Source organism: Sus scrofa, chromosome X (assembly GCF_054392235.1).
Source record: "Sus scrofa isolate SSC_HxYL_T2T_F1_AM1 chromosome X, Sscrofa_HxYL_maternal_Yorkshire_Landrace_v2.0, whole genome shotgun sequence".
Classification (NCBI taxonomy): Eukaryota; Metazoa; Chordata; class Mammalia; order Artiodactyla; family Suidae; genus Sus; species Sus scrofa.
Genome location: NC_139401.1, coordinates 104,757,813 through 104,785,588, shown reverse-complemented (window position 1 = coordinate 104,785,588; position 27,776 = coordinate 104,757,813). Strand labels below are relative to the sequence as shown.

General features: G+C 35.7%; 1 protein-coding gene across 6 annotated transcripts in view; it reads left to right on the top strand.

Moving 5' to 3' along the window:
* LRCH2 (leucine rich repeats and calponin homology domain containing 2) overlaps positions 1 to 27,776 on the top strand; it is a 104,494-nt gene that overhangs the window by 42,139 nt on the left and 34,579 nt on the right. For all 6 annotated transcript variants that reach the window (XM_085008242.1, XM_085008243.1, XM_085008241.1 and 3 more), the window contains 7 exons: positions 6,396 to 6,529; positions 14,003 to 14,090; positions 14,376 to 14,487; positions 15,228 to 15,325; positions 15,422 to 15,480; positions 17,902 to 18,009; positions 26,082 to 26,147. In XM_085008242.1, coding sequence (XP_084864368.1) covers positions 6,396 to 6,529; positions 14,003 to 14,090; positions 14,376 to 14,487; positions 15,228 to 15,325; positions 15,422 to 15,480; positions 17,902 to 18,009; positions 26,082 to 26,147 — 665 coding nt within the window. The remainder of the gene's footprint in view (positions 1 to 6,395; positions 6,530 to 14,002; positions 14,091 to 14,375; positions 14,488 to 15,227; positions 15,326 to 15,421; positions 15,481 to 17,901; positions 18,010 to 26,081; positions 26,148 to 27,776) is intronic.

The window sequence follows — 27,776 nt, the reverse complement described above, 5'->3', positions numbered from 1 at the left end:
TGCCTCCAAAAAGAAAATAGAAAAAGAAGAAAGAAACTGATATATGACTTGGTGTGTTTGTCAATATGAAGAGGTGATTTACAGTTCTTTCAGAGTTAGGAATAAATTAGTAATAGGCATATAGAAAATTACACAAAGGAAAAAATAGGGCATGTAGTCACTTTAGGAAAAACAAAAACTTATAGGAGAAACGAAATGTAATCTAATTAACCTGTGTGGTTCATTGGCAAATATTTTCATGATCAGAGTATTGTAAATACTAGATTTTGATTTAATGAAAAATTGACATAGTTATAAAAATAGCAGATTTATATAGCACTTACATACTCCAGGCACTGTTGAAAATGCTTTACATGCATTAACTTATTTCTTATAGCAATCCTATATAAAACAGGTACTGTCATTCCTCATTTTGTATAGGAGGAAACAGAGGCATAGATGTTTGGTGACTTGTCCAAGGTCATATGACTAACATGTAGTATAGCCTGGTTCCAATCCAAGGCAGTCTGTCTCTGAGTCCATTCTCTAACCACTATGTTATGCTTCTAAAGAGGGAGGAAGTCTGTTTATATGAGTTGATAGGGATTATAGATGGGAGAATGGTAGTGGTAATTTTGGTGATACCTGATAATGGTGGTCATAGTAACATAAGAAATCCAAGTCCTCATTTTCCTTAGTAAGACCTCAGTAAATAAAATCTATGATTAAAATTTTAGAAAATAGCACTAGAACCATGTTATTTATAGATATGAAGTTAAAAAGCAGAAACCAAGTAACAGTTGATTATGGGGACTGGGTCTTAGAAATTGAAAGGGATGGAATAGGAGATTAACTTTTTTCTTATAAGTTTTATAGTTCTCTTTGATTTTTAAAACTACAGAAATTTATATAAAAATTAAATTTACAAAAGAAAATAATTAACACTTAATTTGGTTGAAAAATAATTGTTTTCTTAGTTTGGACAGAGATAATAGGGTACATTTTAATTGATTATGTTCTAATAGCTCAAAAGTTGCTTTTTTAAAGAAATAATTTATTGCTTTTTTTTTTTACTGTTGCACCTGCAGCACATGGAAGTTCCCGGGCTAAGGGTCGAATCAGAACTGTAGCTGCAGGCCTACACCACAGCCACAGCAATGTCAGATCCAAGCCTCATCTGAGACCTATGTGTGTGGCAATGCTTGATCCTCAACCCACTGAGTGAGGACAAGGTTTGAACCCACATCTTCATGGACATTATGTCAGGTTCTTAACCTCCTGAACCACAACAGGAACTCCAAAAGTTTAAAATTTTCCTTTTATTTGTATTAAAAAAAATTATTATTATAGTTGACTTAAAATGTTCTGTCAATTTCTGCTGTATAGCAAAGTGACCCGGTTACACTTATACATACATTCTTTTTCTCACGTTATCCTCCATCATGTTCCATCACAAGTGACTGGATACAACAGGATCTCATTGTGCTACACAGCCGGATCTCATTGCCCGTCCACTCCAGTGCAGTAATTTGTATCTACCAACCCCAAACTCCCAGTCCATGCCACTCTCTCCTCCTCCCCCTTGGCAACCACAAGTCTGTTTTCCATGTCCATGAATTTTTTTTTTTCTGTAGATAGATTCATTTGTGCCATATATTAGATTCCAGATGTGTTATCGTATGGTATTTGTCTTTCTCTTTCTGCCTTACTTCACTTAGTATGAGAATCTCCAGTTCCACCCATGTTGCTGCAAATGGCATTATTTGTTATTTTTTATGGCTGGGTAGTATTCCATTGTGTATATGTACCACATCTTCTTAATCCATTCCTCTGTTGATGGAAATTTGATTTGGTTCCATATCTTAGCTGTTGTGAATAGTGCTGCGGTGATCATAGGAGTGCATGTATCTTTTTGAATGAATGTTTTGTCTGAATATATGCCCAGGAGTAGGATTGCTGGGTCACATAGTAGTTCTATATTTAGTTTTCTGAGGTACCTCCATACTGTTTTCTGTAGTGGTTGTACCAATTTACATTCCTACCAACAATGTAAGAGGGTACCTTTTTCTCCATACTCTCTCCAGCATTTGTTATTTGTAGACTTATTAGTGATAGCCATTCTGACCAGTGTGAGGTGATACCTCATTGTAGTTTTGATATGTATTTCTCTGATAATTACTGATGTTGAGCATTTTTTTCATGTACCTGCTATCCATCCATATGTCTTCTTTGGAGAAATGTCTATTCAGGTCTTTTACCCATTTTTCAATTGTTTTTTGTTGTTGTTGTTGGTTTTTTTTTTTTTTTTTGCTGTTGAGTTGTAAGAGCAGTTTGTATATTTTGGAGATTAAGCCCCTGTCAGTTGCATTGTTTGAAACTATTTTGTCCCATTCTATAAGTTGTCTTTTTGATTTTTTTTTTTTATGGTTTCATTTCTGTGCAAAAGCTTGTAAGTTTGATTAGATCCCATTGGTTTATTTTTGTTTTTATTTCTATTGCTTTGGGAGACTGACCTGAGAAAACGTTTGTATGGTCGATGTCAGAGAATGTTTTGCCTGTGTTCTCTTCTAGGAGTTTGATAGTGTCTTGTCTTATATTTAAGTCTTTCAGCCATTTTGAGTTTATTTTTGTGTATGGTATGAGGGTATGTTCTAGTTTCACTGATTTACGTGCAGCTGTCCAGTTTTCCCAGCACCACTTGCTGAAGAGACTGTCTTTTCCCCATTTTATATTCTTGCCTCCTTTGTGGAAGATTAATTGACCATAGGTGTCTGGGTTTATTTCTGTGTTCTCTCTTCTGTTCCATTGGTCTGTATGCCTGTTTTGGTACCAGTACCACACTGTCTTGATGACTGTGGCTTTGTAATAGTGCCTGAAGTCTGGGAGAGTTATGCCTCCTGCTTGTTTTTGTTCCTCAGGATAGCTTTGGCAATTCTGGGTCTTTTGTGGTTCCATATAAATTTTTGGATTGTTTGTTTAATTCTGTGAAAAATGCCATGGATAATTTGATAGGGATTGCATGGAATCTGTAGCTTGCTTTGGGTAGTACAGCCATTTGAATTTTTTTTTTTCCTTTTTAGGGCTGTACCCATGGCATATGGAAGTTCCCAGACTAGGGGTCGAATTGGAGCTGTAGCTGCCAACCTACACCAGAGCCACAGCAAAAGTGGGATCTGAGCTGCATCTGTGACCTACACCACAGTTCATGGCAATGCTGGATCCTTAGCCCACTAAGCAAGACCAGGGTTCAAACCCATGTCCTCAGGGACACCAGTCAGGCTCATCGCTACTGAGCCATGATGGGAACTCCCATATTAGCAATATTAATTCTTCCAATTCAGGAGCATGAAGTATCTTTCCATTTCTTTGAATCGTCTTTAATTTCCTTGACTAATGTTTTATAGTTCTCAGAATATGTCTTTCATCTCGTTGGTCAGGTTTATTTGAGAAATCAAAAAACTATAAGAGAATACTATGAACAGTTGTATGCCAACAAATTTGACAACCTAGATGAAATGGACATTCTAGAGACATACAGCATGACAAAACTGAATAAAGAAGAAATAGATCAGTTGAATAGACTGATCACTAGAAATGAAATTGAATATATAATAAGAACCCTCTTGCAGACAAAAGTCTGGGGCCAGATGACTTCACAGGCGAATTCTACCACACATACAGAGAATTTATACCCATCCTTCTTAAACTTTTTCAAAAGGTTGAAGAAGAAGGAACACTCCCAAAGATATTATGTGAATGTTACCATAATACCAAAACCAAAGATACTCCCAAAAAAGAAAATTATAGGCCAATATCTTTGATGAATATAGATACCAAAATTCTTAACAAAATTTTAGCCAACCAAACCAAACAACACATAAAAAAGATCAACACATAAAGAAGACCAAGTAGGATTCATCCCAAGTTCACAAGGAAGGTTCAACATATGTAAATCAGTCAGCAATATACACCACCTTAACAAAAGTCAAAAACCACATGATCACCTCAATAGATGCAGAAAAAGCATTTGACAAAATCTAACATCCACTCATGATAAATACTCTTACCAAAGTGGGAATAGAAGGAACATAACATAATAAAAGCCATTTATGACAAGCCCACAGTGAATATAATATTCAATGGAGAAAAGCTGAAAGCTTTCCTGCTAAAATCTGGAACAAGACAAGGATGCCCACTCTCACCACTTTTATTTAACATAGTATTGGAAATTCTAGCCGCAGCAATCATACAAACAAAAGAAATAAAAGGTATGCAGATTGGAAAAGAAGAGGTAAAATTGTCACCCTCTGCAGATGACATGATAATATATATAGAAAACCCTTAGGATTCCTCACAAAACTACTTAAACTGATCAATGAATTCAGCCAAGTAGTAGCATACTAGATTAACGTTCAGAAATCGGTTGCAGAATTCCCATCGTGGCTCAGCAGAAAAGAATCTGACTAACATCCATGAGGACGCAGGTTCGATCCCTGGCCTTGCTCAGTGGGTTAAGGATCTGGTTGCCATGAGCTGTGGTGTGGGTCACAGTCGCGGCTCTGATCTGGCATTTCTGTGGCTGTGGTGTAAGCCAGCAGCTACAGCTCTGATTTGAGCCCTAGCCTGAGAATCTCCATGTGCTATGGGTGTGGCCCTAAAAAGACAAAAAAAAAAAAAAATCGGTTGCATTTCTGTATACTAATAATGAAATATTAGAAAATGAATATAAAAATATAGTATCTTTAAAAATCACACTCCCTAAAATTAAATACCTAAATTTTCTTTTTATTTATTTATTTTATATTTTTTTTTATTTTTTTCTCTTTATATCTGGTTTACAGTGTTCTGCCAATTTTCTACTGTACAGCATGGTGACCCAGTTACACATACATGTATATAGATTCTTTTTTCTCACATTATCATGCTCCATCATAAGTGACTAGATATAGTTCCCAGTGCCACACAGCAGGATAGCATTGCTTATCCATTCCAAAGGCAATAGTCTGCATCTATTAACTCCAAGTTCCTAATCCATCCCGTTTCCTCTCCCTCCCCTTTGGTAACCACAAGTCTTTTCTCCAAGTCCACGATTTTCTTTTCTGTGGAAAGTTTCCTTTGTGCTATATATTAGATTCCAGATATAAGTGATGCCATATAGTATTTGTCTTTCTCTGACTTACTTCACTTAGTATGAGAGTCTCTAGTTCCATCCATGAATACCTGAATTTTCCTTTCTTTTTTTTTTTTAATGTTATTTTATTTTTTATTTTTTGTCTTTTGTCCTTTTAGGGCCACACCCGCGGCATATGGAGGTTCCCAGGCTAGGGGTCTTATAGGAGCTACAGCTGCCAGCCTACGCCAGAGCCACAGCAACACCAGATCCAAGCTGCATCTGCGACCTACACCACACCTCACAGCAACACCAGATCCTTAACCCACTGAACGAGGCCAGGGATCAAACCCACAACTTCATGGTTCCTAGTCGGATTCATTTCTGCTGTGCCACGACGGGAACTCCTGAATTTTCCTTTTAAATGAAGTTTTTCAATGGTCAGGTCAGAGCTGATATCTATTAGATTTATCTAAGAAACATGTTTCCTTCATACCTGGAATGATAATTTATGTACTTTTCTTACTGGTTTCTTTGTTGATTGTTTTCATATGTGTTCTTGGTTACATGAGCCCATAAAAACATAACATTTTTATGCTAATTTTTGAGAAATATTTATTTGTAACATTTAACGATGACTACACTTAAACTTTGTAAAGTTTCCCTATCACTTGTTGTCTATCTTTTTTATATAGAATACTTTCTTTTATAGAGTATTTTTCCTCCTCATTACTTATCATCAGCAAAAATAACTTTCCAGGTATTATCTTATTTGAATTTACCATTTTAAAAAGTTGTTTTATTTTAACTGGCCTACCAGTACAACTTTCAATAAATTGAGTTTTCCTGTATTAACAGTCTTTTATTGGCTTTTTTTCTAGTATTTAAACCAAACAACTTAGTGGTTCTGATGAGATTACTCTAAATATTACATTATTTTTTTTCTGTTCTCACCAGTACAATGAATATAATTTTTACTTTTTTCTAATAAAGGCAACTTTCATGAATTATAAATTTATATTGTTTAGTGGTTTGTATGTTGTGCTTTTAACAAAAAAGCTTCAATGAATTATAGAAAAATTAATTTATTTTTAAATAAGAACATAAGACTGCAATAGAATTTTAGTTGTTATCAGGGTTGTCATATTTTTTTTCACCTAGTGTCAGAAGTACAAATTATTTATATGTGCAAAGTATCTATCATGATTGTGATGGCTCAGAATAATTTGAGATTTTTAAAATGTATAAATTGGTAGATGATATTTATTTTTGGACCTATATAATTAACTCTGTTATTTTTTGACAGATATGTTTAAAGGGTAAAGTACACATATTTAAATACTTAAATATACAAGCATGTTGCAGAATGGATAAGAAACCAGATTCTCTGGATCTTCCATCATTGAGTAAAAGAATGCCCTCCCAGCCTCTCACAGACAGGTAATGTAATACTCTGACAGTCTCATTTCATGATTATCATGTCTCTTTTCTCTATGAAATATATTAATCTTGAGTATACTGAGTATTTTTAGGCTGATTGGCCCAGTATTAAAGTCAGTAATTGGCCGAAGTGAAATGTCATCATCAGAGAATGAACTTCTTAAATACTAGAATAAATTTAGAATTTTCTCAATAAATTTATTATTAAAGCTTTTAGTAGTAAAATGTAGACATTTTACATTATAGAACAGAAACACTAATTTCTTAGCACTTGACAACTATTAATTTACTCCTGTGATCACTCTATTGTACATTTGTAATAAGATGTAGAATTTGACTTTTGAACAGAGGTTAGTGGAAGAGCAAGACATTTGGGTGTACCTTTCACCTTCATATTTTTATGTCTGGATCAAAGATGATTTATTATTGATGTTCTGTATGATACTGGTGTTTTTCTCCTCCTGAGATTTGGAAATGCTAGATTTGATATTCTATTTTTAGTTCATCCTTTTTTAATAATGATTTTTATTTTTTCCATTATAGCTGGTTTACAGTGTTCTGTCAATTTTCTATTGCATAGCAAGGTGACCCAGTCACACATACACATATACATTCTTTTTTCTCACATTATCTTGCTGCATCACAGGTGACCAGACATAGTTCCCAGTGCTATACCAGCAGGATCTCATTGCTCATCCATTCCAAAGGCAAGAGTTTGCAGCTGTTACCACAAATTCCCAATCCATCCCGTTCCCTCCCCCTCAGCAACCACAAATCTTTTCTCCAAGTCTATGATTTTCTTTTCTGTGGAAAGGTTCCTTTGTGCCATGTATTATATTCCAGATATAAGTGAAATCATATGGTATTGTTCTTTCTCTTTCTGACTTACTTCACTCAGCATGAGTCTCTAGTGCAAATGGCATTATTTTGTTCTTTTTTTTTATTCCATTGTGTATATATACCACATCTTCTTAATCCAATCATTTGTGGATGGACATTCAGGTTGTTTCCATGTCTTGGCTATTATGAATAGTGCTGCAGTGAACATGCGGGTGCATGTGTTTTTTCCAAGGAAAAGTTTTGTCTGGATATATGCCCAAGAGTGGGAATCCTGGGTCACATAGTAGTTCTATATTTAGTTTTCTGAGATACCTCCATACTGTTTTCTGTAGTGGTTGTACCAATTTACATTCCTACCAACAATGTAAGAGGGTACCTTTTTCTCCATACTCTCTCCAGCATTTGTTATTTGTAGACTTATTAGTGATAGCCATTCTGACCAGTGTGAGGTGGTACCTCATTGTAGTTTTGATACGTATTTCTCTGATAATTACTGATGTTGAGCATTTTTTTCATGTACCTGCTATCCATCCATATGTCTTCTTTGGAGAAATGTCTATTCAGGTCTTTTACCCATTTTTCAATTGTTTTTTTTTGTTGTTGTTGTTGGTTTTTTTTTTTTTTTTTTTGCTGTTGAGTTGTAAGAGCAGTTTGTATATTTTGGAGATTAAGCCCCTGTCAGTTGCATTGTTTGAAACTATTTTGTCCCATTCTATAAGTTGTCTTTTTGATTTTTTTTTTTTATGGTTTCATTTCTGTGCAAAAGCTTGTAAGTTTGATTAGATCCCATTGGTTTATTTTTGTTTTTATTTCTATTGCTTTGGGAGACTGACCTGAGAAAACGTTTGTATGGTCGATGTCAGAGAATGTTTTGCCTGTGTTCTCTTCTAGGAGTTTGATAGTGTCTTGTCTTATATTTAAGTCTTTCAGCCATTTTGAGTTTATTTTTGTGTATGGTATGAGGGTATGTTCTAGTTTCACTGATTTACGTGCAGCTGTCCAGTTTTCCCAGCACCACTTGCTGAAGAGACTGTCTTTTCCCCATTTTATATTCTTGCCTCCTTTGTGGAAGATTAATTGACCATAGGTGTCTGGGTTTATTTCTGTGTTCTCTCTTCTGTTCCATTGGTCTGTATGCCTGTTTTGGTACCAGTACCACACTGTCTTGATGACTGTGGCTTTGTAATAGTGCCTGAAGTCTGGGAGAGTTATGCCTCCTGCTTGTTTTTGTTCCTCAGGATAGCTTTGGCAATTCTGGGTCTTTTGTGGTTCCATATAAATTTTTGGATTGTTTGTTTAATTCTGTGAAAAATGCCATGGATAATTTGATAGGGATTGCATGGAATCTGTAGCTTGCTTTGGGTAGTATGGCTGTTTTTACAGAATTAATTTTTCCAACCCAGGAGCATGGAATATCTTTGCGTTTCTTTGAATCCTCTTTAATTTCCTTGATAAATGTTTTATAGTTCTCAGTGTATAAGTCTTTCACCTCCTTGGTCAGGTGTATTTTCCAGGTATTTGATTTTTTGGGGGTGCAATTTTAAAGGGTATTTTTGTATTCCTTTTCTAATATTTCATTGTTAGTATACAGAAATGGGACTGGTTTCTGAATGTTAATCTTATATCCTGCTACTTTGCTGAATTTGTTGATCAGTTCAAGTAGTTTTTGGGTTGAGTCCTTAGGGTTTTCTTTATATAATATCATGTCATCTGCATACAGTGCTCTTCTCTTCCAATTTGGATACCTTTTATTTCTTTTGTTTGGGTGATTGTTGTGGCTAGGACATCCAGTGCTATATTGAATAACAGTGATGAGAGTGGGCATCCTTGTCTTGTTCCAGATTTTTGCAGGAGAGCTTTCAGCTTTTCTCCATTGAGGATTATATTTACTATGGGTTTGTCATAAATGGCTTTTATCATGTTAAGGTGTGTTCCCTCTGTACCCACTTTAATAAGAGTTTTGATCATGAATGGATTTTGGACTTCGTCAAATGCTTTTTCTACATCTATTGAGATGATCATGTGGTTTTTGACTTTTCTTTTGTTAATTCATCCTTTTGAGATATAAATTGGTCTGAAAGATTTTATAAAAATGTAATTCTATGCAGTAGTATGGAAAAATAATTTGGAGTTGGGTGGGACTACAGAAAGGGATTCTGTGCCCCTGTCTAAAGTATTTAAAGGTTTGTCATTGTACTTATGACGTAGTTTAGACTACTCGGAATGGCAGTGTGTAAGTATTCTTGTTAACAGTGCAAGTTCTTGAATTCCCAAATAGGACCTTTTTTGAATTTTTTTTGCCTCATTTGAATTAAGTATCTGAACATTAAATTTAGTTCCCAAAGATTGTTTTATTTAATATCATAAATGATAATAGACCAAACAATTCTACAAAAATTAGAGAAATTCATATACTAATCTCTATTAGTCTGCTTTATATTTATTTAAAAATTAATTTACTTTTGTGACAGCATTCATTATATTAGTCATTTATTTATTTTAAAAAATATCAGTTGAATGCCAGCTGGTAGGTTCAGGGCATGTTTTGTTGAATTAGGTATGCATTGATGGTGACCCTCTTGGAGCTCAATCTTTGAACCCTGTAGTGGAGGAGGAGTTTGTCAGTAAACAAAGCGAGAAAACACACACACACAGATACATGTATAATTTCACATTGTGGTGAGTGCTTTGAAGGAAAGGAACATGTTTCAGGAGTGTGATTAGGGAATGTCTCTTTGGGAAGGTGAGGTTTTAAATCAGGATTTGAAAGGAGAAAAGCTAGCTGTGGACAAGTGAGGGGAATAACATTTCAGACAGAAAGAATGACATGTGTGAAGGCCTTAAGTTAGGAAGAAACTTGGTGCATTGAAAGTAAAAACTGAAAGGAGACCAGCATTGTGGTATAAGTTGATTTTGGAGAGGTAGTCAGGGCTTAGATCATGTATGTAGGAGCTTTGAAAGCTGTAGTAAGGAGTTTGAATTTTACTTAAAGTACAGTGGGAAGTCATTGGACAGTTATAAACAGGAGAATCACATGATCTGAATTATGTTAAACTATTTTAGCTCTTAAAAAGAGAGGAGTTCCCGTCGTGGTGCAGTGGTTAACGAATCCGACTAGGAACCATGAGGTTGCGGGTTCAGTCCCTGCCCTTGCTCAGTGGGTTAAGGATCTGGCGTTGCCGTGAGCTGTGGTGTAGGTTGCAGACGCGGCTCGGATCCTGCGTTGCTGAGGCTCTGGCGTGGGCCGGAGGCTACAGCTCCGATTCGACCCCTAGCCTGGGAACCTCCATATGCCGCGGGAGTGGCCCAAGAAATAGCAAAAAAAAAAAAAAAAAGAGAATATACTGGAAGTGAATAAGAGTAGAAGAACAGGGACTGGTTAGGATATTGTGATAGTGCCAAGAGATCAAGGGATCTTGAATAGGGTTGTTGCAGTAGAGATGAAAAGGAGTGAACAGAATTGAGATATGTTTTGGAGATGTTCTGTAGCAGTTCTGTCCAATAGAAATGCAATGTGAGCCATGTAAGTCATTTAAAACTTTTTTGTAACCTATTTTTAAAAAGTAATAAACAGGTGAAGTTAATTTAAATTAATTTAATTTAATTTAGTTTTTTACTTTTAGGGACGCACCCTCAGTATATGGAGGTTCCCAGGCTAGGGGTCGAATTGGAGCTGTAGCCGATGGCCTATACCATGGACACAGCAACGTTGGATCCAAGCTGCATCTGCAACCTACACCACAGCTCACGATAACAGCAGATCCTTAACCCACTGAGCGAGGCCAGGGATCAAACCTGAGTCCTCATGGATCCTAGTCAGATTCATTTCTGCTGAGCTACGACGGGAACTCCAAGTTAATTTTTTTTTTTTTTTGTCTTTTGTCTTTTTGTCGTTGTTGTTGTTGTTGTTGCTATTTCTTGGGCCGCTCCCCCGGCATATGGAGGTTCCCAGGCTAGGGGTTGAATCGGAGCTGTAGCCACCGGCCTATGCCAGAGCCACAGCAACGCAGGATCCGAGCCGCGTCTGCAACCTACACCACAGCTCACGGCAACGCCAGATCCTTAACGCACTGAGCAAGGGCAGGGACCGAACCTACAACCTCATGGTTCCTAGTCGGATTCGTTAACCACTGCGCCACGACGGGAATTCCTCCAAGTTAATTTTAATAATACATGTTATTTAACCCAATATATTAAAAATGTCATTTCAACATATAATTAAACATAAAAATTAGTACATTTTTTCACATTATTTTTCTTCCTTTTAAAACTTTGAAATCTAGTGTGTATTTTATGTTATAGCATGTTTTGGTTTGAACTAGTTACATTTCAAATGCTCAATAGCCATATATAGTTAGTGGCTATAGTATTGGACAGTGCAGGTCAATAGAGTTTATTTATGAATTGGCTCTTGGGTATGCTAATCTCTCAGTCACAGTATTGAGAGTATTGAATTACTTAGAAAGTTCTTGTATCTACTTTCTAGTTTAAAACTAATGTTCTTGGCTATATGGTTCTTACTCCTAGAATTCCTTTCCATGGCTTGACTATTTTGTAAACTCTTTATTCTACATAGTTAATTATACTTGTCATCAGCTTTAGAGTCAGACATAGTATGCCTGTGAAGCTCTTCTCCAACTCTTAATAACTGTATGTTCTTGTGCATAATATCTCTGGTCCTCTTCTTTCTGATATGTGAAAAGGAAAATAATGATATAGATGTTGTGAGGATTAAATGAAGTAGTGTATATAGAGTACTTAACACAGTGTCTTACTCATAATTCCTCAACAAATACCTTATTATTATCATTGTCATCTATTACTAGTATACTGATGTATTTTAATATAGTTCATGGATGTATTATTGTGCAGTGGATTCAGATGGAATTTGTTTCTAATCATGGTTTAACCTTTTAATTCCTCTGTGGCCTGTGTGAGTTACTTAATCTCTCTGAGCCTGTTTCTTTATTTAAAACGTTAACAATACACACTTCATGAGCTTGTTCTGAGAATTAACTTTTGTTTGGCAATTAGCTCAATAAATGAAAGGCAGTAAATGTCATAATTTTTCCCCTTGGGGTGTGAACTTTTATAAGCTTTATTATCTTCATTTGTAAAAAAGATATAATTATATATAAATTGTATAATGTAAGGATTATGAATAAAAGATGAGGTACACCTGGCACAGTATCTAACACAATGTAGACACTCAACAAATGCTAGCAATCACTGCCTCTTTTCATCCTTCAAGATTAATCTCAAATGCCACTATCTTGGGTGAAGTCTTTCTTAACCTTATCAAGAAGAATTAGTTAATCTCTCTTTTCCCACGCCCTTTATCTTTACCTTTGTCATATTCTTCAAAATATGTAAACATACTCCCTTTTCCTCTGGGCTGAGAACCCTTTGAAGCCAAATATTTTAAAATTCATTGTATTTTAGGCATTCGGCATAGTGCCTGACACGTAGTAATTGCTTCCCTACATTTGTTGATATACTCCTGAAAAGTATAAAATCAATACTTGGGGAGGCATAGTGATTAAGATCAAAGACTTCGGTGTCAGATAATTTTTGGATCAAATTTAGGCTGACATTTGCAAGTTGCATGTCGTTGGGCAATTTGTTCAATCACTCCTGGCCTCAGTTCCTCTTTTGTAAAATGAGAAAGCATTAACAACCTGCTAGAGTTTTCACAAAGAATGTATAAGGTATTATCTTTAAAGCACTTATCCCAATTCTTGGCATATAATCAGTGGTCAATGTAGAGTATATGGTAAATTTGCATTTTAAGGTGAAGAATATTTTGCACCCTGGGTGGCATACTGTAATTCAGAAATTTACAAAGACACCTCTATCCTCATACCAAAGCAATTGCTTATTCAATGCTTTGCAAGTTTTTTTTCCTTGCCTTTTTTCACTTTTCTTAGTTATTAGATGGACATTATTTGTAAAGCCAAATATATATTTTAAAGATAATGAAGAAGAAACTATGATTTTTTTTTTTTTTTTTTTTTTTTTTTTTTTTTTTTTTTTTTTTAGAGCCGCACCTGAGGCATATGGCGGTTTCCAGGCTAGGGGTCAAATCAGAGCTGTAGCCACCAGCCTACGCTACAGCCACAGCAATGAGGGATTTGAGCCGCATCTGCAACCTATACCACAGCTCATGGCAATGCCGGATCCTTAACCCACTGAGTGAGGCCAGGGATCATACCTGTGTCCTCAGGGATACTAGTTAGATTTGTTTCCACTGAGCCATGAAAGGAACTCCGAAACTGTATGATTTTTTAAAGTTAAAAAATATTTCAGTATTCTATGGTGAAATTTGTCAACTGATAAGAAAAGTAGAAAGGTTTTTATCAAGATGATTTTCTAGCAGGACTATCTGCTTTTCTGAATCTCTCAGGAGAAATAGTAGGCTCTTATTAACAATTTTTACAGCAAAGCATATCAAGCACATTATGAGGGACATTAATAAAGTGATTTATATGATCTGATATTTTTCTCCTCATGTTTTTAAGGATCTTAGACATCAAAGGTATATATTCTATATTATCTAGGGAAATTTTAGGTCAGTTCTGTAGTTTCTATTTAAGAAGAAAACCCTGACTGCCCTTAGAATTTGTATTTCCATAGTATGGAAGATTTTTATCCAAATAAAAATCATGGCCCTGACTCTGGAATTGGAAGTGATAATGGAGAGAAACGATTGTCTACAACAGAAGTGAGTCTTTTCTATGTTGATCTGTTTTATTTTTTAAGTTTTATTAGAGTTTTGACATAGACATTCGCACACATTGATTTGTTTAAAAATATGATCATTACATTTTATGATTTCAAATGAAAAAAGACATGTACATTTTTTAAAGAATAGTAAACCTTATATTAATTTTTGTTTTGAAATTGGAGTCAATCAGATGTTCTGTACTTCATATGTGAAATTAAGGCAACTTAATCCTCATCATATATATGAAATGCCTCATTTTTACTTTTTGCTTATTCCTTTCAGCCATCAGATGATGACACAATCAGCCTTCACTCTCAAGTCTCAGAATCAAATAGAGAGCAGACATCAAGAAACGACAGTCACTCAATAGGAAGTAAACTTGATTCTCAGAAGGGTAATTCATTTGATATCTGCTATTTTAATTTCATGTACGTAGTAGCCCTTATTAAAAATGAATATTAAGAGTGGGCTTTGAGGAGTTCCTGTCATGGCTCAGTGGTTAACGAATCCAAGTAGAAACCATGAGGTTTCGGGTTCGATCCCTGGCCTTGCTCAGCAGGTTAAGGATCCAGCGTTGCCGTGAGCTGTGGTGTAGGTCGCAGATGAGGATCCTGCGTTGCTGTGGTTCTGGCGTAGGCTGGGAGCAACAGCTCCGATTGGACCCCTAGCCTGGGAACCGCCACATGCCGCGGGTACAGCCCTAGAAAGGACAAAATAAAAGACAAAAAAAAAAGAATGGGCTTTGAAAAATTATGGTATCTTTGGCCAACTCTTTCTTCCTTCCTCTCTTTCTTTCTTCTTCTCTTTCTTTCTTTCAAATGGCTGCACTCACCGCATATGGAAGTTCCTGGGCCGGGGATTGAATCCAAGCCACAGCTGTGATCTACACTGCCGCTATAGCAACAACAGATCCTTTTAGGTCGATTCTGTATTTTCTACACTGCACCGGGTTGGGGATTGAACCCATGCCTCCATAGCGACCTGAGCCACTGTAGTCAGATTCTTAACCCACTGTTCCACAGTGGGAACTCCTGGCCAACTCTTCTATTGAGAAAATATACATTTTTCTAAGCACTTCAGTTCAGAGCACACTGTATTATTCATATTTTCTAATAAATATTAATCTATACTTAGACCAGGAGGTGTATGATTTTATTGACCCCAACACAGACGATGTAGCAGTTCCTGAACAAGGAGATGCACATATTGGATCATTTGTCTCCTTCCTTAAGGTAAACAAAACTTTGAACAGATATTAATAACATGTTCTCCTTGATCTCTCAAAAGTGAGCCATACAATTTTAAATGACAACTTTCTTTTATATAAGGGAAAAGAAAAAGGTCCTGAAAAATCTCAGAAAAATGAAGAATTGGGAGGTGGAAAAAGGTAAGTATACCCAAATTCTTGATTTGAAATGTTACTTATTAATACTTTAAATATTTGTTAGATATTTCTACTTGAAAGAGTACTTGAAAGAATGTATTTTCTCTTTTTTTTTTAACCTAAGTTCAGATAGTTAATTTGTAAATATTTTATTTGTCTACATTTCTCAATTAAAGTGAAAACTATAGTAGGCATATAAGTTGAATGTAGTATATGTATATATTACACTGTTTTAATACCCTCTAAATTATTATTGAAGATGACATGGCTGTACTTCCTGTACATTGCCTCATTTGAGCTATTTAACAACTTTTTTTTTTTTTTTTTTTTTTTTTTTGTCTTTTTGCTATTTCTTTGGGCCGCTCCCACGGCATATGGAGGTTCCCAGGCTAGGGGTCGAATCGGAGCTGTAGCCACCGGCCTACACCAGAGCCACAGCAACGCGGGATCCGAGCCGCATCTGCAACCTACACCACAGCTCACAGCAACACAGGATCCTTAACCCACTGAGCGAGGCCAGGGACCGAACCTGCAACCTCATGGTTCCTAGTCGGATTCGCTAACCACTGCGCTACGACAGGAACTCCTTAACAACTTTTAAAAACAGATGGTAATTGATATAATTTGACCAATAAGGGAATTAAGACCTGGAGTTTTGATTGTCTGAAACTCAGATGTTCTGACTCTTGGTCTAATACATTTTCCATTTCATCAAACTGGTTATGGTAATTTTAAGGTTATTTACTTCTCTATTTTATTAAAATAATTACACTTTGGAGTTCCTGTTGTGGCTCAGCGGGTTACGAATCCAACTAGTATCCATGAGGATGCGGGTTTGATCCCTGTCCTTGCTCAGTGGGTTGAGGATCTGGCATCGACCTGAGCTGTAGCATAGGTCATAGATGTGGCTCAGATCTGGCATTGCTGTGGCTGTGGCATAGGCTGGCAGCTGCAGCTTTGACTTGACCCCTAGCCTGGGAACTGCCATATGCTGCAGGTATGGCCCTAAAAAGAAAAAAAAAATTATGCTTTGAATCTTTTCTTTAGCACTTTATGAAATGCTGGAATATGATCTACCACATTTTTCACTCCTTCAAGTTACTTCATAGCTACAGGAAGGAAGGAGCATTTGTTGAATAACTAGCATGTACCAGAATCTGTGCTACATCCTTTCCCATGTTTCTTAATCTTCATTGAATCCTTCAGAGTCAATATTGTCTGCATTTGTCCAGATGAGGTAAATGAAGAAGCTCAGAGATTCTCAAGTTTCTTGTCTAGAACCACTTAACTTGTGTCTACTAGAACCTCAGATGTGAACCTAGCTCTCTTTGATCCCCAAGTTTTTTCTCTTTACTGCTTCTTCCAAATGACCTCAGTACTTTTTAACAGTCATTAATTAATCATCTCTGGTTTCCCATAAGGAGATACAATGCTTTGTCTTGTACTTTATATTTCATTCTTCTCTTACTTTCTTACCTTATGAGGACAGCTGCCTAAACTTGAGAGTTTCCAGTGGCATGCCAAATATGGTAAAGATATAGAGTCTTAGGCTTGATACCATTTTTTAAATAAAATACTTTTGGAATAAAATTACTAGAGTTTGGAGAATAATTTTAAAATTTCTTCATTCTTTTTAAATGATAAAAATTATATATTTTAATGAGTATTTTGGGGCAAATTTGCCATTCTTACCTGAACTTATTTTGCATTCCTACTACTTAAACATTTAAAAATCAAAATGAATAAACTAATTAAAGCAAGTGGTTTGATAAAATGAGACATTTTCATAACATTTTCTGTGTCTTTTTTTGCTGCACCTGTGGCATATGAAAGTTCCTGGGCCAGGGATCAAATCCGAGCCACAGCTGCAGCAACACTGGATCCTTTTAACCCACTGCACCAGGCCAGGAATCAGACTGATGCCTCCACAGGACAAGCTGGTTTCTTAACCCACTGAACCAAACCACACCAGGAACTCCAAATATTCTTTCTTTCTTTTTTCTTTTTTTCCTTTTTTTTTTTTTGGTCTTTTTAGGGCTACACCCGCAGCACATGAAACTTCCCAGGCTAGGGGTTGAACGGAGCTGTTGCTTCTGGCCTACACCACAGCCACAGCAATACCAGATCCAAGCTGTGTCTGCAACCTACACCACAGCTCACTGCAGTGCCAGATCCTTAACCCACTGAGTGAGGCCAGGGATTGAACCTGTGTCCTCATGGATACCAGCCAGATTTGTTACCACTGAGCCATAACAGGAACTCCCAAATATTCTTTATTTCTTATTTTAACATTTTAAATATAAGGACATTAGGATTTTAGCTTTCACATACTATTAAAAATAAAATATGGTTTCTACTTCTGAAGCTGGCATAAAATATCATCTGCCTTACTTTTTGGATAACCATGTTTGTGTCACCTTTCAGATTTGGGAAAGAACTGCTACTTGCTGAGGAAGAGGATGATGATTTGAAGGAAGTAACTGATTTGAGGAAAATAGCCGCTCAGTTATTGCAGCAAGAGCAGAAGAACAGGTATTTTTTTCAGTAATAAGATTTAAATAGGCAAATTTTATAATCATTAAATCTGAGTATTTAAAGATCATCAAATAAACAGTAAGCAATAGGACCATCTTAAGATCTGTTTCAAGGGACTATTAAAAGACAATAGAAAATACATAGGAGAGAAGTGTAAAGAGTTACATATACAGTTAACAAAATGCTTTATACTCACATAGTTATATTTAATTATTGGTTTAGTATCTTATTCCTGTGTGCTAAATAATAATAATTGTTGATATTCATTTTAACTCCCAATAGCATTAGATATGTTATAAGCATATTTTCCAAGTATATGTCTTAAGTATATAGTGTGCTTTTTATTGAATTACCTGGGATATGTGTAACTCCTTAAAATTGAATTTAATTGTATCATGGTTGATTAAATCACTGTGATGATTTGAGAGTCACAGGTTCACTGTTTCTTGGTCAACAAGCATTTCTCCCTCTGGCTAGGCTTTCTCCAAATACATGTTATTGGCAATGAGGAGGACACTGTGTTAATGAATATAAAATCAGTGCAAGTCCTTTTTTTTTTTTTTTTTTTTTGGCTTTTTGTCTTTTCAGGGCTGTACCCACGGCATATGGAGGTTCCCAGGCTAAGGGTATAATTGGAGCTGTAGCCGCCAGCCTACACCATAGCTACAGCAACCCGGGATCTGAGCTGCGTCTGTGACCTACACCGCAGTTCATGGCAATGCCGGATGCTTAACCCACTGAGCAAGGCCAGGGATCGAACCCACAACCTCATGGTTCTTAGTTGGGTTCATTTCCGCTGCCCCACGATGGGAACTCCCAAGTCCGTTTTTAATACAGAAAAAGTTCTAGATGCTGCTGAGAGTCAGCTATTTTTGCCATCTTCATGTACCGAGAGTACCACATTTATAGTTTTGAAGTAATAAAGAAGATCTGAGGTTTTTTTGGATTTGAGAAAATTAAAAGGATGATTTTGGTGCATTTAACATGGATACCTAACAAGTAATTTAATTATTCAAAACATTAAATGTTTATGGATCACTTGACCATGTTTTGAAAAGTATAAAAAAAGTATATTGACATTTGCTTAAAGATGCTTTGAAAAATAATTACTGTTAAAACTTATTCAGTGACAAATGTATGATTTTAGGGGCCACTATTTTTTATTTTTTTATTTTTATTTTTTAAAATAGTATCTTATTTTGCACATACAAATATAAGCTCTTTTTGGATTAAATATTGTATGCAGTGATATTAATGTAATAACTGTCTAATTTTTGAAGGAATTAAAATTTTATGATATCTGGTCATAAAGTAAGGTGCACATTTTACTTTTAAAATTGTAATAGACAATTTAAATTAGGTCCCTATCCAGTTATGTTAATAATTGAACTTAAATTGATCTCAGAATTTTTATAGAACTAAAAATCATGCTAGAAAATATTGTTTATTTTATCCCTTCAATATCTAATGTATCCTCATTTCCAATTCACATTTTTCTTCTACCATAACTTCCTGTCACCTTTTTCTGTGAAGTTTATCTTCTAATATTTTCCTACGATTTATTTCTAATGGATATTTTTAAATTTGCTTCTTAGGAGGTTGTGTGTGTTCCCTCCACCTTTATTATAATCAAAGTATTGATCCTCCTCATGGTTTAAGGTGTGTGATGAAGCAAGCCATCACCTGCTCCGTGTAGCTTAAAAAATAGTTTGATGTCTGTCTCCTCTACTGGACAGGTGAAAGAATGTACTTACTATTATGGACAGAAAGTATTGATTTTATAAGAAGGCACAAAAATATCCATTTCTCTCATTGTGTTAAGAATAGCATTTGAGGAAGTTCCTTTGTGGCTTCGCAGGTTAAGGATCTAAGTATTGTCATTACCATGGTTCATGTTGCTGCTGTGGCAGGGATTTGATCCTTGGCCTGGGAACTTCTGTATGCCACAGGTGCAGTAAAAAGGAAAAAAAAAAGAAATACCATTTGAGTACATAATTTTAACATTTGCATATATAGCATTTCTATATTTTCAATTTTTCTCCTATTGTTATATTAGTTTTTCATCTATCCTTGTGACTTAAATTATTCTTGCTAGCCTAGATATAACATCAAATGATGTTTCATAGATCTTGTTTTTGTGATAGTTTTGTAATCAGTGCAAAACATGCCTTGTACATAGTATGTACTCAGTAATATTGTTACTGGTTAATTGATTACTTGAAAATGAGATCAAATACAAAGTTAATAGGAACCATTAATTTAGTTAATATGTCCTTTCTTGAGATGTATGCAAAAATTATTTCTGTCTTTCTGTTTTGTCTTCTTTCTCCTTTTCAGATGTAATACATACAAATATAAGCTCTTTTTGGATTAAATATTATATGCAGTGAGATTAATGTAATAACTATGTCTAATTTTTGAAGGAATTAAAATTTTATAGTATCTGGTCATAAAGTAAGGTGCACATTTTACTTTTAAAATTGTAATAGACAATATAAATTAGGTCTCTATCCAATTATGTTAATAATTGAACTTAAATTGATCTCAGAATTTTCTTACACTGAATCTAGTATTTTCTAGCATTAGGTAATCTTGTCCTTCCTTCCAAAATATGTGCTGTTGCTTACATCTCTTAGATGTAGATAATTAATTTTTTTGTTTACTGTTACAACACTTGAGTGAGTCCAAAAAGTCAAAAGTAAACTTGTATAAGGATATATTCCTTAGAAGATTTAAGTTTTTATACCTTCTCTGGTAGTAGAATTTTCCTTTCACACCGTACTGTTTTAGATTCCAGCTTTATTAATGAAGAGTCTGAAATGCTATTGAAAATTGCAAGTCAACCAGAAGTTGTAACATTTCTTTCTAGGTTTAAATGTAATCATTTTAAAGTTTTTGTTTGTTTGTTAGTCCTTTTAGGTCTACACCCGTGGCATATGGAGGTTCCCAGGCTAGGGGTTGAATTGGAGCTATAGCTGCCGCCCTACATACACCACAGCGACAGCAACGCCAGATCAGAGCTGTGTCTACCCACAGCTAATGGCAACACCGGATCCTTAACCCACTGAGTGAGGCCAGGGATCGAACCCGCAACCTCATGGTTCCTAGTTGGATTCGTTTCTGCTGCGCCACGATGGAAACTCCATGTTGTTAGTCTTGATTTAAAATAATTTATCTAGAGTAAGATTATCTTTGTATATCAGGACTTCTACTGTGACTCTGTGTTTTCTACTTAACTGTTCTTTAGCTGCTAGTTGAAGGTAAATGCAGTGTTAACTCTCAGCTAAAAGAAGCCATGCATGTACTCCAAAATTAGAGGCAATTTAAAAAACTGCTTAGGAGTTCCCGTTGTGGCGCAGTGGTTAACGAATCCGACTAGGAACCATGAGGTTGCGGGTTCGATCCCTGCCCTTGCTCAGTGGGTCAAGGTTCCGGCGTTGCCGTGAGCTGTGGTGTAGGTTGCAGACGCGGCTCGGATCCTGCGTTGCTGTGGCTCTGGCGTAGGCTGGCAGCTACAGCTCCGATTCAACCCCTAGCCCGGGAACCTCCATATGCCGCAGGAGCGGTTCAAGAAATGGCAAAAAGACAAAAACAAAAACAAAAACAAAAATAAAATAAAAAAAAAATAAAAAACTGCTTAAATTGAGTTCAGTGATGATTTTTTTTTATTTCCTTTTTTTTTCTGTCTTTTTTGTCTTTTTAGGGCCACACCCATGGCATACGGAGGTTCCCAGGCTGGGAGTCGAATTGGAGCTGTAGCTGCCAGCCTACACCACAGCCACAGCAATGTCAGATCTGAGCTGCGTCTGTGACCTACACCACAGCTCATGGCAATGCCAGATCCTTAACCCACTGAGCGAGACCAGGGGTCGAACCCGAGTCCTCATGGATACTAGTCAGGTTTGTTAACCACTGAGCCACAATGGGAACCCCCAGTGATGATTTTCTTAGAGCAGCTTTGCCACTTGCTTAATTAGTTCATACTGTTTTTTTTTTTTTTTTTTTTTTTTTTTTCAATTTCTTGGGCCACTTCTGCGGCATATGGAGGTTCCCAGGCTAGGGGTCAAATCGGAGCTGTAGCCACCGGCCTACGCCAGAGCCACAGCAACACGGGATCCGAGCTGCGTCTGCAACCTACACCACAGCTCACATTAATGTCGGATCCTTAACCCACTGAGCAAGGCCAGGGATTGAACCCGCAACCTCATGGTTCCTAGTCAGATTAGTTAACCACTGAGCCACGATGGGAAGGAACTCCAGTTCATATTCTTTTTAAAAATGTCTTTGATTCTTTAAGGAAATTTTTATTCTTTGGTGGATGAAACTATCCTAGGAAAGTAACAATAAGATAATGCACAGAATTAACATTCAAAAAGGGTGGGAAAAGAGATCAGCAAATAAACCATCAAGTAGATGACTCATAAGTGTTCAAAGTATGAAGCCTAATTATTTAGAAGACTGCCCCTTCTTAGTCTAATTGACATGCATAGATTAAACTACTTTGTGTTGACTTTTTTTTGTTAAATTTTTTAAAAGCTAATCTGTATTCCCTTTGTCAAAATATTAGATTATTTCTACTTGTTTTTGAGTATATTGAAGTCTCCTTCAGTTAGTGACCTTGTCTACATTAAAAGAGCTTTTCTTTACTGTACAGCAACAATGTAAATCAACTATAATGGAAAAAAAATAAAAACCTAAAAAAAATAAAATAGCTGTTCTACAAATCATGATTTTATCTTCATTATAAATCGGGAAATTAAATATTTATTATCTTAAAAATCATTATCTTAAAATAATGTTGCTCTGTAAATTGTTAAGCCAGTTTTTCAAATTTCCACCAACTCTACTTAAGTATGTTAGTATTAGAGAAGTGCCTACTGATACTGGTTTTCTTATTATGTGGCTTAATAAGTAGATGTTTAGCTGGCTTCTTAAAATCTGTTTGATTATCATGCTAAAGAAAGGATTATAATATAAAGGGCTTTTCCAATGAATAGTTTCAGTTGAGTGGTTCCCACTGTGTGTTCATTGCTACTAGCTTATTTTATAGTATTTTCTATTACATCTTTCCTTTTAATAATTATTTTATTTGATTTTAAGTGTGTCCTGAAAGATTTTACTTATTGTGGAAACTTGTGCTTTTGAGTACTATGTAATATAGCTAAATTGAAAAAAGTAATTATGTAAAATTAATTGGGGATCATGGAAAGCAAAATTAGATTTTGAACAGTTTTTTATTTTGGTTTAGAATCACCTTTTCATGTGATTTTTTTTTTTTTTCTGATCATATGAACATTCTGATTTGAGGAGCATCATTTTACCCTCTAGCTTGTTATAACTAATTAGGTAGTTCTCTCAACCCTGGAAATCTATCCATTCTTTCTTTTCTGCTTGCTTTACTAATGACTTCCCTGTCCTCTCCCGAAACATCTTACTTCTTCCATCTTTTGGTTTGGTTGATGTACGTGAAATGTGAATACAGACGGAGGCCCTTATGTTATAGAGCGTCATTCAGTGAAAAACTCTTCCAGAGGACCAGAGCAGCAGGACGTGCATCAAGGTATCTAGAGTTTGTGGAAGCTTTGAGTATTAAGGGGTCAGGTTAATACAGCTGAATTATATAGGATTATAATTATATAGTCTTTTACTTAAAATTCAGTACTGGTACCTGGATTAGGGAAGTGTGTTAATCTAGAATAGATATTTAGATAAAACTGATATTTATTTTGACTTTGAGTATCACAGAATAAAACATTAAATACCAGTGTACACAGCAAAATTTTACATAGGAGAATTTTCAAGAACATAGCATTTATTTTATAGGTAAGTAGATAACTTTTTTTCTTCCACTCCAGTATGACTCATACAATCAATAGTCTCAATATAAGTGAGTGCTGTGGTGGGAGAATTCAGAATTTACTGCAGTGAAGGGCATTGTACTTTGACCTCCCTCCCCAGGGAATAATTTTGACGTTTCCCACAGGATAGCAGTGCAGGATAGTTTGCACTGCCACATCTCCTTTTTATTTTTTATTTTATTCTATTTTTCCAGGTGGCATATGGAAGTTCCTGGGCCAGGGATTGAATCCAAGCCGGAGCTGTGACCTATGCCACAGCTGCAGCAATGCTGGAGCCTTAACCAGCTCCAGGCCAGGAATCAAACCAGTGCCTCCACAGGGACAAGCTGGATAATTAACCCACTGTGCTGCAGTGGGAACTCCTATCTCCTTTTTTAAATAAAAATTTTTTTCTCTTTCAGTTTTATTGAGATGTAACTGACATACAGCATTGTATAAGGTTAAGGTGTACCATTAATGATTTGACTTACATACATCATGAAATGGTTATCACATGAAGTTTGATAAGCATCCATTGTCTCATGTAGATCAGAAGTAAAGAAATAGAAATTTTTTTCCATGTAATGAGAACTCTTAGAATTTAATTCCTTTAAAAAAAATCACTCATTTAAAAAAAAAATTCTTTTAGTCATTTATTGTATCTTTTTTTGGCCACACCCACAGCATGTAGAATTTCCTGGGCAAAGGATCAAATCCGCGCCACAGCAGTGAGCTGAGCTGCTGCAGTGACAATGCCAGGTCCTTAATCTGCTGTGCCACAAGGGAACTCCCCCATCACTCTTTAAAGATGTATTTTTTTCCTAATAGTCTTAGATATTTTATTACTTCTGTTCTTCTGTGTTTGAGGATTCAGTACTCTTTTAGTGCCTGCCTATACAAAGAAGAATAAAGGAGTTATTAATCTCTAAATTGTTTGGTGCAAAATCTACACTGCTTTGCCTATGATACTTGTCCTTTGCCAACCTCACTCTGACTTTCTCCTGATGAGGCTCTACTAGATCCAAGGTAGTGAGGAAACTGGGCTAATGCAAGTTGGTATCTTTATGTAAGTCATCTTTCTGGAATTACCAACTTATATTTATTTCATTACATATTTTGGTAATCAATATGTAGCTTTAAATTTAAATTCTTTCCTATGTATTCTTTTGATAGTTGATATGTGAAGATATTATTTTGAATAAAAGGCAGATATTTTATTCCTTGTAAGACTGATCTTTAAATATTAAAAATTGTTACATTTATATCTAGAGTAAATAGATAAATATTAAGAACTCTTAAATATGTTAGTTACACATATTAAAGAAAGATAATTTCTTTTTAAATGGCTTTTTTTTTTCTTCGTCTTTTGGTCTTTTTCTAGGGCCGCACCCACGGCATATGGAGGTTCCCAGGCTAGGGGTCGAATGGGAGCTGTAGCCACTGGCCTACGCCACAGCCACAGCAACGAGGGATCTGAGCTGCGCCTGCAACCTACACCACAGCTCACGGCAACGCCGGATCCCCAACCCACTAAGTGAGGCCAGGGATCAAACCCGCAGCCTCATGGTTACTAGTCAGGTTCGTTAACCACTGAGCCACGACGGGAACTCCAAGATAGTTAATAATTTGCTACTTTTGACTTTGAGATTAATACTTAGAATTATATAAAATTATGGACAAATAGTTCTCTCATGCAATGGTTTATCATTATTTTTCTTTTTCCTTTGGTTTTCTTTGCATACTGTTTCATTTGATTATTAAAAATTTAATAAACTTGGGTTTTTTTAAAGAATTGAACTTTAGCACTGGCTTTGCACTTTGAATTAAGGTTTATTATTTGGCTTTTGGCAAAATGATTATTATATCAACATGACACTATCATTTGCTGTGCTGGGAAAACTACATCAGTTATGATAGTACCTAAACAATCTGCATCTCTCTATCTTCTGTCTCAGCCAAAAGTTAGATATGCACAGGGAAATAGCATGGTTAGAAGATATCCAAGCCTCAAGAAAGGGTTTATAAAAGAAGATGTATGGAAGATTGGTGAGCTTCATTCCTTCATAACAGCCAGTGTGCTTATGGGCATCTGATCTAAATAATATTTAAATATTGTTTTCTAGCAAAGATCTTCATGGACCAGATGCAGTTTATTATGGAGATCTTTTATATAATGTATATACATTATTCTCTTCAATATATTATGGAATTAATGTGTTCATTTACTTCTAGGATTCTTAATCATTCAACTTCTGTCACAAGAAACAAGCCAAAACAAACTGTGGAATGCGAAAAGAGGTATAAAAATGTCTTAGTTCTTATATTTAGTATCTTATGACAGAGATCTTGTATGTGAGCTTTTATTGAATAAATAGTATCAATTTAATATTACTAGATAGTTTAAAGGGCAGATGTGTTATACAGCATAAGGTAAATTGACTTTTGGTATAAACAAATCCAGAAATACTGATCTGATCTTTTTGTGCTCATACCTACATTTTGTCTTGATGGTAAAATAATTTATCCATTTAGAAAACACTTATTGTATTACTCTTACTGTCAAGAATAATAAGTTTCTTCATCACTGATTATATTTATTCTCTATGTTATTCCCTTTTTTATTTCTTTATAATTGGGTTTCATTAAATTCTTCTATATGAGTACACATTCTAAGTCTACATATATGAATTTCAGGAAACTTGAAGACTTTGAAACTTTGTTTTCTCTTTATTCTTTTTGATGGTTTGAAAATCTGCATCAGACTCAACTCTCGAGTCATTCCTATGGGAGTGTAAAACTCCAAGACTAGGGCATGGGTTCAAAAGAATATGCAGAGAGAGTTAACGTTTTTTGAATGCTTGTTATATGTATACTGTTCTTAGTGCTTTAGCTGTATGATCTCATTTAATCCTCATAATAATTCTATGAAGTTGTTACTGTTGTCAGCCCCATTTTATATGTGAGAAAATATGAGCAGTTGTAAGTGAATTTCTGAGAAAGAGAAATTACCATAGCTTGTTCAGAGTCACACAGCTAGTAAGTGGTGCAGTGAGGATTTAAACCCAGGTTGTCTTGCTCAAGAACCCCAGGTCTTAATGTATGGTAACAAGAACACTTTGCTTCCTCCAGATGCATACATTTCACTAATGTCTTTTCTTAACTACCTCACAGTCCAAACTGAATTTATTTTTTCCCAAACCTATTTCTTCTCCTATATAGTTTGCCTGAGTGAAAGTGCCACTGTTTATATATAATCATCCAAGTCAGCAACTTTAGAATCATTGGAAATTCCTTTATCTTATGCACCGCAGCCAATCCAATCAGTCACAGAAAAATAGAACTTCTTAACATTATTTGCATCTATCCCAACCTTTCCATTCCTACTGCAGTTGTGTTGGTTTGGGCCCCATATTTTCCACCTCAATTGCTATAGCAGTCACCAGGCATATCTCCTTTCTTCAGTTTGGCCTGCCTTTAAATCTGTTTTCTTTACTGATGTAAGAGTGATGGTTCTAAAACACAAGCCTGACTGTGTGACTCCCATTTATTATCTTCTAATAGTTCTTTCTAGCTTTTAGGATACAACTTAAAATGTTTGGCTTACCACAAGATTGAAATGAGTTTCTGCCTAGCTTGAGGGCCTCACCTCATATTCTTCCACTGGCACCTTTTGCAGCTAGGAACAGTACTCCTTTCTTTATTCCAACAGGGTTTCGCATCTCTGTGTTTTGTATCCTAGTCTCTCTGTTAGAATTGCCCTTTCTTCTTTTGTTTTTCACTTAGGCTTTTTAGAATTCAGTTTGGGCATAAGATGACTTTTCATACCCGTCTAGAAACATTCATCTCTCTCAAATTTCACATAACTAGATTTAACCCACTCCCTCCATTTTCAAATACTGATTCTGTTCTCTTAGATATCTTTTGTCC